The 16,092-nt window shown below is 45.4% G+C and overlaps 2 protein-coding genes across 5 annotated transcripts; one reads left to right on the top strand and one right to left on the bottom strand.

The window, feature by feature from the left end:
- Positions 1-10,639: 10,639 nt before the first annotated feature.
- LOC123449036 (uncharacterized protein At1g76660-like) lies at positions 10,640-14,142 on the top strand. 4 transcript variants are annotated; one of them, XM_045126105.1, is made up of 4 exons: positions 10,640-10,728; positions 10,866-11,086; positions 12,128-13,376; positions 13,611-14,142. In XM_045126105.1, exons 2-4 carry the CDS (start codon positions 10,946-10,948, stop codon positions 13,835-13,837), a joined length of 1,617 nt encoding a protein of 538 aa, XP_044982040.1. In that variant the 5' UTR covers positions 10,640-10,728; positions 10,866-10,945; the 3' UTR covers positions 13,838-14,142. The 4 variants fall into 4 exon arrangements, with proteins under 4 accessions (XP_044982040.1, XP_044982038.1, XP_044982039.1 ...); XM_045126103.1 differs by having other exon boundaries at positions 13,551-14,142; XM_045126104.1 differs by having other exon boundaries at positions 12,125-13,376.
- Positions 14,143-14,497: 355 nt separating this feature from the next.
- LOC123450637 lies at positions 14,498-15,809 on the bottom strand. The gene has a single exon (XM_045127788.1). It carries the CDS (start codon positions 15,450-15,452, stop codon positions 14,841-14,843), a length of 612 nt encoding a protein of 203 aa, XP_044983723.1. The 5' UTR covers positions 15,453-15,809; the 3' UTR covers positions 14,498-14,840.
- Positions 15,810-16,092: the final 283 nt, after the last annotated feature.

Genomic DNA, 16,092 nt, shown 5'->3' with positions numbered 1-16,092 from the left:
GAAGGTTTGAGCAGCACAAAATTCATATGTTTTCAAAAATTTGAACAAAGAAATCCTTAGTTTTAACTTTCTACAGAACACATTTGGGTAGCACCGATATTGAACTTTCAGAGTCACCGAGACATATTAACTCCTTAAGAGAAACTTGGTCATCAATTTCAGTGGCACTAAAAATGACAACTCGGTTTCACCGAGTTCATTCTCAGGAACACTAGGTCCAAAACCGGTAGCACCAAGTTTTGCACCTCGATGGCACCGAGATGGGGTCTGCGGACAGTTAATCCTAAAAACTTTCTCGTTCGCTAATCTATAGAAGTTTCTGGTGGATGGAGAGGTTTACACATGGTGGATTATGGATAAAACTTTCCAATGCGTGAGAATTTGATGAAGGAACGTAGAGGAGGGTCCGAACCATACCCTAACTCGGCAGTGGTCCGGATACGGCGACGACGGCGGTGAAGAATCCATCGACGGCGGAAATTCCCAATGGCGGAGATGCACGGGGAGTCAAGGGCAGCGACCAGGGGTCCATGAGGCGGGGTAGGGTTTGGGACGAAACGACTTTGATGATTCAAAATCAAAGATTCGGTCCGCTGGAATATATATACCCGTTCGCTGTCGGTGTCACCGAGATTACAAAATCGGTGTCATCGAGTTCCACTAGTGTGAGTTGAGAGGGAAACTCGGTGTAACCGAGTTTTTGATTACGGTGGTACCGAGATAAAAAAATCCTAGATCAACTCTGGAATTCGGTGGAACCGAGTTTGTGGAGTTGGTTTCAGTGAGCTCATTTTTAGAGAGGTTTGGAGGTCAACCATTGACGATACGAATCTCCAAGTGCTTCTTCACACAGAGGGATCGACAAGTGCTTGTTCAAGTTTTGTGATGAAGCATGAATAGAACTTGAGATGAGATAGCATAGATAGCTAGAGAAGGGTCCTAGGTATTCTTGTCCATCCAATTGGCAAAGGATAAATCAAAAGCCAAATAACAACAATTGGATGTCCTCGAATGAGCAAACACATGCACACCAACATGCACACACAATGAGAATGATAGAGAAAATATGGTGAACATGCACAAGCATCCTAGTAGCTATCAAGCACATGGGCGATGACAAAGTCATCTATATATGAGTATATTGACTTAGGAGCCAAGTGAGAATACTTGATCATAGGTCATACTCATTATTAAGCACAAGTGGGGTTACCACTTTTACATAAGCATTAATGTGTACATATCCTTAGGAGATGCTTATACTCAACATTTAGAATAAATCTCCCCCTTGATATGACGTCCCCCTTAATAGGGACAAACTAACCTTGGGTTTTGTCGTAGAAGACTTCAAGTAGGTGAAGTAGTGGTGGCTGCTCAATGTTGATGAAGATCATCTTGAGTTGGGAGCAATCCTTGTTGTTTCTTACTCTTCTCACCTATATGGGTTGGTCCCAAAGCAAAAGGAATATATTCAAGAATATCCATGGACATGAAGTGAAACACAAATGGGATGATGTCCAAAGATGCATTAATTACCTTGTCCCTTGCTCACCTTTGAGGGAATGTGTGACTCATTGAACTTATGCATATGGTTGAGGTTGATTGCATATAGTTCTTGCCAAAATGAACAAGAGTGAATTTCATTGGCAGAGTCACCCCTCAATAACTCTCTAGTTCTTCCTCTTGGGAATCCACATCAACTTGATGGGGATCCTTGGAATTGTGATAGCACTAGTTGAGGTAGAGCTAGAAGTGTCTTTGGGAATCCACTTGACCTTGACTTGGGGTTCTTCATAAAGGTCAATGTCATCTTGAAGCTTTTCCTTGCCCTTATGGTCTTGTGGTGGAAGGTCATCATGTGAGCTTGTTCCCTTGGGAGGAGTAGAATCATACTTCTCTTTTGAGGAACAAACTTAGGAATGGAATGTGGACCTTCTTCCCAATCATCTTTGTTGACGTTGAAGTAGCCAACACCTTGTTTCTTCTGATGTCCTCCTTGCTTGCGTACAATTTCCTCAAATTGTTTACTTCCGCCAAGACTCTTGAAGACGCCTCTCTCTATAATACCTTTCAATAAATCATTTTCTTGCTCAAGTGTAACTTGGCTAAGAGAATCATTAGTTGAATCAAGAGAGCTACTAGCAAAAATATTTGGTTTAGCTTTAGCATTGTTGTTACTAGATGAAGAAACTTTCTTGCCTTTGTTACTAGTGTTCTTAGGTTTAACTTGTGGAACAGAAGTAGACAAGAGCGATCATTTGGCTATATAAGAAGAACTCTTCTTTCGAAGATCATCGTTGATTGCTTTTAGGAACTCATGCTCTTGCTCCAAATTGAGCTTCTCGAAGCGTAGCTTCTCATGGGTTCTTGCAAGCTCTCTATGATCTTATATAGTAGTCTCATGAGCTAACTTAAGAGATTTTAGTCTTGAGTTAGTTGTTCAATTTCATTCATATCATCATCACTCAATTTCTCTTGACTAGCATGATAATTAGCAAGTTCATTTTCATTGCAATCGCTAGTTTTATCAAAGAGCAAGTCATCTTGTCCTAACAAGTCATCCTCATCACTATTAAAATCAAGATACTCGGGGTGTGGTACCTTGGGGCCTTTAGCCATGAAGTAGTTTCCAAATCCCTCATTTGGTGAGTCAAGTAGGTCGTAGGAGTTCAACTTCCCGGTCGGTCACCCATCGTAGAACAACTCCAAGCCAAGCACACTTAACCTGAGAGTTCTGTTCGAATGGGCTCCTGGAAAAGAAGAAATTGCTTATTGATATGAGTAGTCTATCATCCCTAATAAGCCAGGCTATCACATACACCACCACTCAGAGGAACCGACGTCCTCGTCGCGCCACAGGAGCGTTCCCTCTTGGCACAAACGTCTGTGCATCCAGTCCAGTACATGTACCATGTCGTGTGCCACGACGGGTCACAAACGTCATGAACAACATGACTGCACACCTGTCCGCAAACATCCGTGTAACCGCGAGGGTCGGCTCTGATACCAAACTTGTAACGCCCCGGACACACCCGCCGGCGGTCGTTACTCCTGGCGGGATCTAGACTGGCCCCACATATCAATACTAGTCTTTTCTGCGCACTTTGTCCTCACTCATGCGCACCCGGGATCAACTACCCGGTCGGTCACCCATCCTAGAACTACTCCAAGCCAAGCACGCTTAACCTGGGAGTTTGAATGGGCTCCCGGAAAAGAAGGAATTCCTTATTGATATGAGTAGTCTATCATCCCTAATAAACCAGGCTATCACACCTTGCCTCTCCGTGAGTGTGTGCGTTCATAACAATCTTCTCTACACCTTCTCTCTCTATGAGGTGACTCATCTCTTGAGCTTCGTCTTCGAGGTGACTCTTCTCTTCGTTTGAAGGCAGCTGAGCACTCATTGGAGTAGTGTCCAGGCTTTCCACAGTTGTAGAAGTTTCGGTCACGACTGGACGATCGCTTATCATCATATCTTGAGCTTGAGCTCTTCTCTTTGCCTCTACTCTTGTAGAACTTCTTGAATTTTCTGACCATGAGGCTTATCTCTTCCTCAGTGACAAGATTGTCCTTTGAAGTAGCGAGAGCATCACATGAAGCTTTGTAAGCACCGCTTGACTTGTTGTGCAGCTCATATTTGTCCTTGAGTGACATCTCATGAGCAGCAATCCTACCAATGACTTCAGTTGGCTTGAGATCTTTGTAGTTTGGCATCATTTGAATCAATGTGCACACTGTGTCATACTTTCCATAAAGAGGTCTAAGTATATTCTTGATGATGAATTTGTTGGTTGTCTCCTCACTTCCTAAGCCGACAATCTCATTGGTGATGAGAGCAAGCCTAGAGTACATTTCAGCGACACCTTCACCATCCTTCATCTTGAACTTGTCAAGCTCACTTTGAAGAACATCCAACTTATATTCTCTAACAGAATCAGTTCCTTCGTGTATATCGATCAAAGTATCCCAAATCTCTTTTGCATTCTCAAGGCGACTGATTTTGTTGAATTCTTCGGGGCAGAGACAGTTGAAGATGATGTCGCGTGCTTGTGCATTAGGTTGCAACATCTTCATTTCATCAGTTGTCACATCACGATCTGGTTCATGCCTTTCTCCAAAGAAGTTACCTTCACACCAACACAAATAACAACCCAAACATGAGGATTAAAGCCAAGTATATGCATTTTCATCTTATGCTTCCAACTCGCAAAATTAGTGTCATCTAAGTAAGGACCTCTACGATGATAATTTCCCTCACTAGACGCCATACTCTCCTAGGTTGTGAAACCAATGCAATGGAGACCAAAGCTCTGATACCACTTGTAGGATCGAAAGTATGTTTAGAAGGGGTGATTAGACTACTTGACAAGATTTTTTTTCCTTTTCCCAATTTTAGTCGAGAGGAAGCTATGGAAGTTATAGCAAGTCAAGTACACCCTACACATGCAGTTCTAAGAGTCTAGCAACGGAAAGTAAAAAATGCAAGTGTAAAGTAAAGGAGTAAGGTAGGGAGATCAAACACATGAGGTTGACACGGTGATTTTTGGCATGGTTCCGATAGGTGGCGCTATCGTACGTCCATGTTAATGGAGACTTCGACCCACTGAGGGTAACGTCTGTGAGAGTCCACAGAGGGCTCCACCCATGGAGGGTCCACAAAGAAGTGGCCTTATGAATTCCACCATGACTTCTGCCCACGGAGGACTAGGCTTACTCACGGTAGATCTTCACGAAGTAGGCGATCTCCTTGCCCTTACAAACATCTTGGTTTAACTCCACAACACGAAGTAGGAGGCTCCCAAGCAACACCTAACCAATCTAGGAGGCACCACCCTCCAAAAGGTAATAGATGGGGTAGAACTATGAACTCCTTGCTCTTGTGCTTCTAAAGATAGTCTCCTCAACTCAAAATCACTGTCTCACAGAATATGCATGGGTAGGAGAGGTTGATTTGGTGGAAAGCAGTTTGGGGAGGCTAGAGATCAAGATTCAAATGAATTGAGTAGAATATTTTGGTCTCAACACATGAGTAGGTAGTTCTCTCTCAGAAAATGGATATCGATATGAAGTGTGTATTCGGAGTGCTTCTCCCATGTATGATAGGTGGGTGAAGCGGTATATATAGGTAGCACCCAAAATCCAACAGTTACACACAAAGTGGCAAACTCGGTGACACCGAAGTTGAAAACTCGGTGGTACCGATTAGCACAAAGGTGTGAACTTTTGAATCTCAGTGAGACCGATATATGAAACCCGGTAAAAGTAGCTAACAGTCAGATGGACAAACTCGGTGGCACCGGTACTCAAGCTCGGAAATTCCGATTTTGTGTACAAAGGCACCTGAAAGTTGGTCACCCAAACTCGGTAGCACCGATATGGATTCGGTTGCACCAATTTGGTGGGAGTGGCTAGGGTTTCTGTCTGAGGTCAAACTCGGTGGGTCCAAAATATGAAAGTTGGTGACACCAAATTTGTGTATGTGGATTTTGATAGAATGGTTATGTGGTAAAAATGACAGACTATTTTGGTGGCTATCTTAAAGCACTTGAGCAATCAGTTCATTTTACTACCTCACCCCGTTTTAATAGTATTGGCTTTCCTATGGACTCAAATGTGATTTCTCACAAATATAAAATGAAGAGTCTTCTAGCTTGAAGCTTGAGCCAATATTTTTCCTTTCTTGCATCATGGGGCATCTCCACATAAACATTTAACCAAAGCATCTTTTGAACTTTTCTGAAATATACTTGAAAAACATATTAGTCCAATGATGCATATGTTGTGATTAATTATCAAAACCACCCTAGGGATCAATTGTGCTTTCAAGTACATAGGCCCCGAATTTCGTAGCCTGAACGGATAAAAACATATGAGCTCTTGAGACAAGGTTGTCGAGATCACAGAGGCACTCCATGTTGTTTTTTGAATTGGTGACAAGCAAAGTCGGGGGCCTCCACATGTGTTGATGGTGAAGGCGTGTTGCCAACGTAAATTGCGCATGCAGGGTGGACCACTGGGTTCGTATTGTCCCGGCCCGTCCCATCAGCGGTGAACATAAGCGAGTCGATCATTAAAATTTCCCCCAACAAGACTCCACTAAAAGAAAAGGAAGATCTGAGCTGAGAATGATCTCGAGCCAGTGCCGCCGGAGCCTAGCACGCCAAGTGATGGTGTGAAATACTGACAGATCCATTGATAAGGGTCCAAGAGCAGCTCGAAGTCTCTCATAGGAGGTCGCACAAAGGGTTTACCTAAGTTTAGGCCTCCCGAGAGCAATAATGTACATCATGCTTGCTTTGATATTTCATGGTGGAGGGATACCTCATGCAAGGGGTTTACAATGGTGTTTGATGTTGCTACCTGCTACTTCTCAAACAACAACGCCAGAAATGGGCATGTTGACGGAGACTTGGCTTGCGTTGGTTTTTCCCTTGAACAGGAAAGGGTGATGCACCACAGGAGCAGTAAGTATTTCCCTCAGTTTGAGAACCAAGGTATCAATCCAGTAGGAGAATCGTGTAGAGTCCAGAGTACCTGCGCAAACACAAAAGAGCTTGCACCCAACGCTATAAAAGGGTTGCCAATCCCTTCAAGATTTATTGCAAAGTGAGATCTGAAGGCGGAAAGTGCAACGAAGTAAAAGTCTAAGGCTGAAAATATAGTGTGAATAAATGGTACTGATAAAATAAGAATAAATGGTTTTGACCTCTTTTGAAAAAATAAAAAAATTCCCAACTATAAGAAATAGTTGGGCATTTTAAAAGAAATAATATAAACCCCCTTTTTTTAAGAATTAAAATTAAAATCTTTTAAAGAATAAAATAGACCTCTTTTATTTACAGAATAAAATAAAAGTGCTTTAAAAGAGAAAATAAAAAATGATACGGATTTAAAATAAAATCAAAGGAGAAATATAAAGAAAACCTTGGTTGCCCCCGCATTTAAATAAAGGACCTTTTAAAAGAAGATGAATCTTTTGACGGGGTTAAAACGGAAACTTTAGCAAACCGCACAACAAATAAAAGAGAGGGGAGAGAAGGTTTAGGTCTACGGTGCAACGGGGTTTAGCGGTGGCTCTCACGCACGCATTCTCATCGCGCCAACAAACGACGCCACTCACGAAGCACTAACACCCAACAACACGGAGCAATAGGCAACACTGACAAGACACGGTTGACATGATGCCATGCATGATGCGATGATGCAACTACATGACGATGCAACGAATAAAACTAAACACACGACGGAAACAGAATAAAGGGGGGAATCTTCTGGAACGTCGGTCTCGGGCTGTCACAGAGGCGCTGGTATTTTGGAGCTTTAGCACAACGACTTTTTGATTGTCTATTACAATAAGGTTTGTCCGGCTTCAATGAAGGAGAGGTGATGACGACGACGTGCCTTTGGCTTGCTCGAGTACTTATAGCCGTCATTAGGTGGTCTGTGGATATTGATGTAATCTTTTGAGGAGAAATATTTTTGTTAATTCCCGCGTTGTTTGTAGTGCCATGATGTTTGATAAATAGATCCGAAGTCTTTGTGTTTTTAACAAAGCTCTGAGAGCATCTACAGCCGGACCGGGCAAATCCGCTCAGTATACGTCTGCGGACACGTCCAGACACGCCCGTGAACGCATGCGAACGACCTCTCATAATTCACTCACCACATCCACATATCTCAAATTCGTTTTGGGCTCTCAAATCAATGCAAGACCATGCACGTCGATCACATAAGCCATTGTCGCACGTAAATAACAAATATTGACACCGAACATAAATAGTTATTTACATAAAAAAATTAAGTGCACAATCAGACATCAGCTCTTTGGTTTCCATTGTGGGTCCACATATGCTCCACAAGATCATTGAGTAGTTGCACGTTCACCTGATGATCTCAAAGGTTCTAATGCATATGCAGAAAGTTCATAAACTGAGCTGCATCTTAATCTCCCGGGATTTCAACTTGTTCTTCACGTGCTTCAAAATCATTGGTTTGGGCTACACCATTACCCTCATCCTCGACAATCATATTGTGCAAAGTAACCCAACATGTCATGAGCTCCACAAAAGTTTATGATTCCCACATCATTACAGCCCCATGAAAAATTCCCCAACGAGCTTGAAGCACACCAAATGCTCTCATCGTTCCTAGATGCTTCCAGCATTATTGCAAAGTGGCTCCGTTTTTGGCCATGCAGTTAGAATATGGTCTTCACAGATGCCGTCCACTGAGGGTAGATGCCATTGGCAAGATAGTATCTCATGTTGTAGTCTCTCCACTTGACGGTGTAGTTGCACGATGACGATTCCACGGTCCAAAGCCTCCTGAACACCAGAGATCGTTAAAGCACGTTGATGTCATTGTGAGAATCTGACATTCTAAAAAAGCATGCCAAATCCATAAGTCATGTGATGCCACCAATTCTAGTATGATGGTAGCCTCTTTGGTGTGACCTTGATACATTCCCTGCAAACTTTTGGGGCAGTTCTTCCATTGCCAATGTGTGCAATCAATTGATCCAAGCATTTCTGGAAACCCTTTCGCCTCTCCAATAGCCAACAACTTGTGTGTGTCCTCCACATTTGGTTTTCTTAGATAATTTGCTCCAAACACCTCATTACAACACGGGCAAACTTGACAGTAGTCTTCAGGCATGTGCTCTCCCCCATCCTGGCCATCTCACCAACGACATTTGTAGGAGTGCCAAGTGTAAGCATTCTCAGACCAGCCGTGCACTTCCGCTTGGCATAGAAAGAGAGTTGACCGCAGCAATCCCTTGTGAGTTTGAAGTAGTCATCGTGTGCCTCTACTCCCTCCATAATGCGCAAACATTATGACTTTTCGCACGTGAAAATGGCGACGAAATCATGGATCATCCAAAAAATTTTGGGTTCGAAGCTAAGCAGCCCTTCTGCAACAGCTTTGCTCAAGATACCCTGTCCCGATTGATCACTCTTCTTCCTTTGATGAGCTCTCGAAATTAAGAATATGCTTCACTTGTCGGTCCATTTCCTCTTGCATGCTCATGAGCATGATCATGTTCACTTCTTCATCTGAATCCGAGGAATCAAAGAACTCATCTTGAATCATTTGATCAAGTTTCGTCGCTCCATACTCCCCGTGGGTCGAAGTATCAAAATCCATTGTTTTCCCTAAAAAAATCACAAAAAATCAGGTGAGACAATGTGTCAAACACATTAAGCGCAAGGCGAAGCTATATAGTTACCGGACGTACCGCGGTGGAATCCGGGTCGGCGATGACGTCCCCTGCGGCAAGAACGAGAGAGAAGACTACTCTGCTGGAGCTGGCGGCGCACATGCTAGGAACGGCTACGGAGCGTGCGCAGCAACGGAGCTCCAAGATGGACAACGTAGAGGAGGAAGAAGAGAGAAGAGAGCAAATGGATCTGGCAGTTCTCGGGGTGGATTTGATACAATTGCGATGGGGTCGGACTGTCGGGTCGCACGTGGCAGACGTGCTCGGACGTCCCATATCCGTCTCATATTTAGACTGAGTATGAGGGTTGTCGGTTAGTTCGCACGGTCATCTAGATTAAAACTTCGTGACTGGTTAATGTTCCACGGTCGCCCATGCGTTTGAGAAGGTTTATGATGCTAGATGCTCTAAGAGCAAGTACAATAGAGCTGAGTTAGCTGACTATAAGGAATAAACTAATATATTTTTGTTTAGTTAGAGGAAAGAGAAGAGGAGAGAGAAGGTAAGAGCCAGCTCTAGCACGTGCTCCTAGTCATTTCGTGAGTATGAACGGTGGGCCATATAATAAAAAAGTAATATATCTTTGCAATGAACTATTGTACTTCCTCCGTTCCTAAATATAAGTCTTTTAAGCGACTTCACTAAGGGACTACATACAAAACAAAATAAGTGAATCTACACTCTAAAGTATGTCTATATACATCCGTATGTAGTCCTATAATGCAATCTCTAAAAAGACTTATATTATGGAACGGAGGGAGTACATGTTGACTATAAGATGGACTATAAATGACATGACAATGACTTATAGCCAGCAGCTGACTATACTATTCTGGTTGCTCTAACAGCGACGGGAAGACCAATAATACCCCTGGTCCAAAATCATCGAACCAAGAGAGAAGTCGGCTGTCACTCCCAGCCAGCCCGTGCGCATCCTCTCCCGCGAACATACCCAGCGCCTGAGGCCTGACGACGGCGGACAAGGCCGCCCCTCCCGCCGACGGCCAGGCGACAGCCGACCCGCCCGCCCTCCGCCGCGCCTCCCCACCGATCTCCCCCATTCGGCACATCCCTGACCTCTGCCGCTCCACTCTCCCGGGACTTCACCCTGCTGCGGCCGCCGCCGCGCCCCCCGCGCCGACGCCCGGCCCTGCCCCAAGCTCCGTCCCTCCGTCAGGTCTGCTGTCTTCTGGGGTCCTCTCCGCTGCTTCGCCATTCCACGAGACCTACAGCGACCTCTCCTCTCCACCATCTGTCCACCCCGTAACTTCCCCTCTCCCTCTCCTGACCCCATCTTATGCTCGGGTCTGCTCGAGCTCCAGTCCGACCCAATGCGGCCATGAAATCCCTCCTGTAGTCGTGCTTCCTCCGTGCCGTATCTAGGCGTCATCGCTGACGCCTCATACCAAAAAAAAAAAACACCTCTGACGCGCGTCGCCGTCGTGGCCGTTCCCGTCCTCATCGCGTCGCTGCTGTCCCCACCTCGTCCGCAACCTTGGTCCTTGCTTTTTGAGGTATGAGCTTCTAATCATCCAGAAACTACTAAACCTCAAACCAACCTCGACAAATTTTGGGCGTGCCGATTCACTTCCTGCACACCATGTAGATCCGCACCTGATTTGGATCCTGACTGCCCTTGGTTTCTTTTCAGGTAGGATCCAGGGATCCATAAGCGAAGTCTTCCCGAGCTACGGAGGATGTGATTGGAAGCAACTACGGTTTCATTCAGAAATGGCTACACCAGGGAGCAGTACTGGGGCTGGCGGCAGCAGCACCAGACCGGCGAATCGCGCAGTTTTCGTCAATTCTGCTGCGGCGGCGGTCGGTTCGGCCGACGCCAGATTCCACTCCCAACAACCACACCAGGATAGGGTATACTCGTGCGCTCAATTACTTAAGCTTAGCTAGTCGTTTGTGCCTTTTTTGCTTTAGATGAGCACATCCATCAGACCATCACTACATACGAAGTACGAACTGTACCGGACACTAGCTGCTGCAACTTGCAAGGGCATCTTTACCCCAATAATTATGCTTTAGTACTGGCTGCTTGCTTCATGCAGCTTTGCATAATGAGCTGAATTGACTATTCATCTTGGTGTTGGTCCATGCTAAATTGCATGATTTTGCACCAGTTTGGTAATTTTGTGAAGACCACATACATTGTCCTGCTACAGCATCACCTGGAGTATCTTGCTCTTTCATTCCTTTCATAGATATTGCATTCCTTTCATAGATATTGTATATATCAGTATATAGGTATAGCTCGTCGATCTTTATATCCACATTTTGCTTAGAGTTGAGGTTTGGGAAAAGTAGCTTTTCACTTTGGAAAGCACTGACTGTATGGTAGAAGCACAAACTCATTTTGGTGTTTTCCATGATAGGATATTTTTCCTTCTGAAGTTTTTTCAGACTTCTTGTGGACTGCATGCTGTGACCAGTTAGGATCTTTTTCCTTCTGAAGATTTTTCAGACTCTTGTGAAATGTGTGCTGTAATCAGTTAAGATCTTTTTTCTTCTGAAGATTTTTCACTTTTTCTGACTCTTGTGAGATACGAGCTGTGATGACTGATAACACAATTTATATGTTCTATGTGCGGCGGCATTTTGCGCTTGTGAATTTTGCTCTAATTTACTTGCATGGTTATTAATGATGCAATGTGTTTTTTTTCCTTTATGTACAGAGTTTAATAGTCATCTGCAGTTTCATCATTGACCTAACTACTACATTGCGTTTTTAAACTTGTTCTTTGTTCAGCTGTGGAGTCAATTTTGTGTATCTTTTACCAATAATCAGCCGGATGGTTTTTATCTCTGCTTCCAGGAACAATCAAATTCATTTATTTGCTCCCTAAACAAAATTCATTTATACTTGCACTAATGCATTACATGTTTCTCTGTTCTTAACAGCAGAGTAGATGGGCTGGCTGTTTTTCTGGCTTGTCATGTTTTGGGTCGCAGAAGGGTGGAAAGCGTATAGTTCCTGCAGCACGTATGCCTGATGGGAACGCGTCAACTAACCGCGGAAATGCTCTTCAATCTGGTAGAAATTCTAACCAAAATGGGGCTATGAATTTATCTCTTCTTGCGCCACCATCATCGCCTGCATCCTTCTCGAACTCTGCTCTTCCTTCGACTGCTCAGTCACCTAACCGCTTCCTTTCAATATCTGCAAACTCTCCTGGTGGCCCAACGTCTAATATGTTCGCTGTTGGACCATATGCCAATGAACCTCAACTTGTCTCACCTCCAACAGCTTTTTCAACTTTCACAACTGAGCCCTCTACAGCACCACTGACCCCTCCTCCTGAACTAGCTCATGCAACCACTCCGTCCTCTCCAGATGTTCCATATGCTCGGTTTCTTTCATCATATATGGGTCCTAAAACTGCTGGCAAGGAGCACAACATGCATTACTTGTCAACAGCATACTCTGGTGGCTTAGGACTGCAGGGATCTTATCCACTTTACCCAGGGAGCCCTTCTAGCAGCCTCATATCACCTGCCTCAGTAACTCCAAGGACCGGTCTATCCTCACCAATCCCTGAACAAGATGTTCCTGCTGCACACTGGAAGACATCTAGGTCCGTCTGTGACACACCATATTCCATTGCATCGCCCATTCCTGAGCAAGAGGTCCCTACCGCACAGTGGAAGACTTCCAGATCTGCTTGTGACACACCGTATTCCAGGACATCACCATCAAATATCTTTGGACTTGATTCAGCTGCCCCTAGAAACTGTCTGCTGGATAGCAATTTTTTCCGTCCAGCGGCATCTGCTCAGTTCTACCTGGATCAGGCTCAACAGTCATTTCCGTATAATGGTGGAAGGCTTAGTGTCTCAAGGGATAAGCAAGATGCTGATGAGGTTGAAGCATACAGAGCATCATTTGGATTCAGTGCGGATGAGATTGTTACAACTCAACATTATGTAGAAATACCAGACGCGCTGGATGATGGGTTCAGCATATCCCCATTTGGAAACAATGCCCCTGCTACTGAGGTGTCCCCATTTATTGATCTGCCTAATGAGGTTCAGAAAGTTGATAAAATGGATAAATCACTCTTCAATGTCAACGAGACCACAAGCCCAAAGAAGTCGCCAGACCAGCTTTCTGGTGGCAGTCCACAAAAAGTACTGCACGTGGATATATTCAAAGGTAATTTTTTTTCCTGACTTTTCACCGCGGCCATTCTGTTATATCTTGATTTACCACAATCATCATTTAGATCTCCGCGAACTATTGTGCAGACTAATTTATTCAGTAATTTGAAGTTTTGAACTATACAAGCACTCTGTAACCTCAACACAAATGTCTTTCATTAACATCCAGGTACACCCAGATTTCTATTTGCACAATACCCTACTGATATCCTTAATCAACTTACCTCAGGATCGAAAGCGGGGCATCTATCCGAGGATGACACAACCGTGAAAGATTGCCATCCTTTCAGGAAGGCGGGAGATGAAATATCTCTAAAACCCATTGAGGTTAGGAAGAAATCTCCGCCTAGCCAGGCATGCTCAGACGCAGAAATTGAGTACAGAAGGGCGAGGAGTTTGAGAGAAGCCAACAGTGTTCTGTCATGGCGAAGCTCACTGTCAAGACAGCTGCAGTAATGGTGCTCTAGGGTGCAGGATAAGTTTCATAGTTCCCTTAGCCTAGTGTGCCTCGATTCGAGCCGAGCTGTTAGAAGAAAGCCGTAACCGGAGAGTAGCCTGTACTACGAGATTAAAAAAGAGTAGCATCTACTACTCCTGCTATATATATGGGGATTCGATTTATACAGCCAAATTGCTCTGGGTATGTTATGAACAGCTTGTATTCTGCTCCCTGTTTAAGATTACCATGTTCCTCTTTTGTAGACACTCTCTAATGGTTAGCTGGAGCAATGAAATGAAAGGGTGTGCAAGATTACTTTGAATTCTGATGCGAGAAGTGACCCAGAGTTTTCCAAGGGTTTTTGGAGTATTTTTCTGGTCCAATCACGCAGAATCCTCATGCTTCTCTCCCAAATGGTGTATTTACGGGAGCGTTCTTCTCTTGAAATATCTAAAAGTTTGACATTGCAACGACTTGTTGGGCAGCGCGAATTCTGTGTGACAGTTGAGCTGCAGATTCTAAAAAAGCTGCTGTGAAGAAACTGAAAGCTAAAAAATTGGATAACCCATCTTTAAAATTTAAACTAAAAGAAGTTACAGATTCTTAAAAACTGCTTTAAACATTTACTCTTTTAATTAGCTTTTAGCCTTTCAAAATAGAAATTCATAAAAAAAAACTGAACCAAACACATCCTAATTCATCGAAAGCTTACAACGCGAGGGACATTGGGATTCTGCCATTTTCTTTATTGGATCATGTTTTACAATTGAGAATGAGCAGTTAAAATTAGTGGTCCAGTGACCCAGAGAACCACAACCACGTCTATACATGACCAAGCTAGAGGAGAGTACAACAAGTTGTGCAAGCAAGATCACGACTTCACGAGGAGGGCACGCATGAGGCAGACACGAGAGCGCGCACGGAGTGTCCATGCACGTCGCCGGCTGGCTTCGGTCGTCGCCGCGGAGCCTTGCGCACGCCGACAGCCGGTCGCCTGGTTCAAGTGGTCCTGGATCCTCGCTACTGCGCCTGCGCCTGCGGGTTGTGCAGCTCCACCGCGCACTGCGACTTGAAGAGCGGCGCCAGGGACGCCGGCTCCGGGACCGGCGACGGCATCGCCGGGTGCCGCCACACCCCGCCCCCGTTGGAGGCAAGCGTCGGCGTCGGCGCCGGCATGGCCGGGTGCCGCCACCCGCCGCTGAGCGCCGGCGTCGTGGCCGTCTCATCTGCACCGTTGCTGACACCATACCCGCCGCGCCGGATCGGGCTCAGGATGCCGTCAGCATCCCCGCCGCTCCTGGTCTCCGCCTGCGCGGCCTCCCTCCTGCTCCCGGCCTGGTCCGCCTCCCACGCCGGCGCCGGGGACGTGACGAGCGGCGACAGGAGCGGTATCGGCGTCCTCCCGTCGCCCCACGCGGCGGCGGAAGGCTGGGCCGCGCCCGGGCCCGCCTGCTCGAGCTGCAGCGACGCGGGCGCCTTCTTCTGGAGCCTGCTCGGCGGGCGCTTCTTGCCGCCAAACACCTCGCCGGTGCCGGGCGACAGCTTCATCTCCATGGATCGGCGCGTACGTGGACTCAGCTGACCCGCGATCGCGCTCTTCTTTCTCTCTCTGCAATCTCGTGATGCGCGCATGCGGGGGGCGCGTGGAGGGTTATAAAAGGGCGGCGCGTGACGAGGGGGCGGCCGGGTTTGGAGGAGGCGCGCGCGTGGACGGTGGAGAGAGATCGGTGCGTTTCGGTGGTTCCTTCCTTCCTTCCTTTTAAGTTTTAACCGCAGCTGCTTCCGATTCTCAGCCGAAGATGTGTGCGGTGCAACGGGTGGCCGTTGTGGATGAGCTGTTTCAGCCGTCCGATCGTCTTGAGACGTTGAAAATATCAGTGATCTGGTTTTGAGTGTTACTAGCAAATAGAGCTGGGCATTCGGTTAATATTGTTAATAAGGTTCAGTTTATTCGGTTTTTTATAATTTCGGTTTTAAAGAAATGGCCACGGAAGTAATCACATATGGAGTAGAAATTAGCCTTCAAACCATATTAACCAAAATGTATCGGTTCAGTTTATTCGGTTAACCGAAGAACTGATGTGCATGCACCCATCAGTCTAAAAGCCCCTACTCATGTGCACAAAATAAAAAAAATCAAAAGAGTTAGCAATCTTTTTTTCTTTTTCTTTTTTGATATGAAAGAGTTAACAAGATCTTCCATCCAGGTGCAACCAGAAAATCAGAAAATCGAAAGTGAACTAACCCCTCTGTCTAACCCGTGCGTCCTTCT

This window comes from Hordeum vulgare, chromosome 4H (genome assembly GCF_904849725.1).
Source record: "Hordeum vulgare subsp. vulgare chromosome 4H, MorexV3_pseudomolecules_assembly, whole genome shotgun sequence".
Classification (NCBI taxonomy): Eukaryota; Viridiplantae; Streptophyta; class Magnoliopsida; order Poales; family Poaceae; genus Hordeum; species Hordeum vulgare.
The sequence above is the reverse complement of the archived record's forward strand: the minus strand, read 5'-3'. Positions and strand labels throughout refer to the sequence as shown.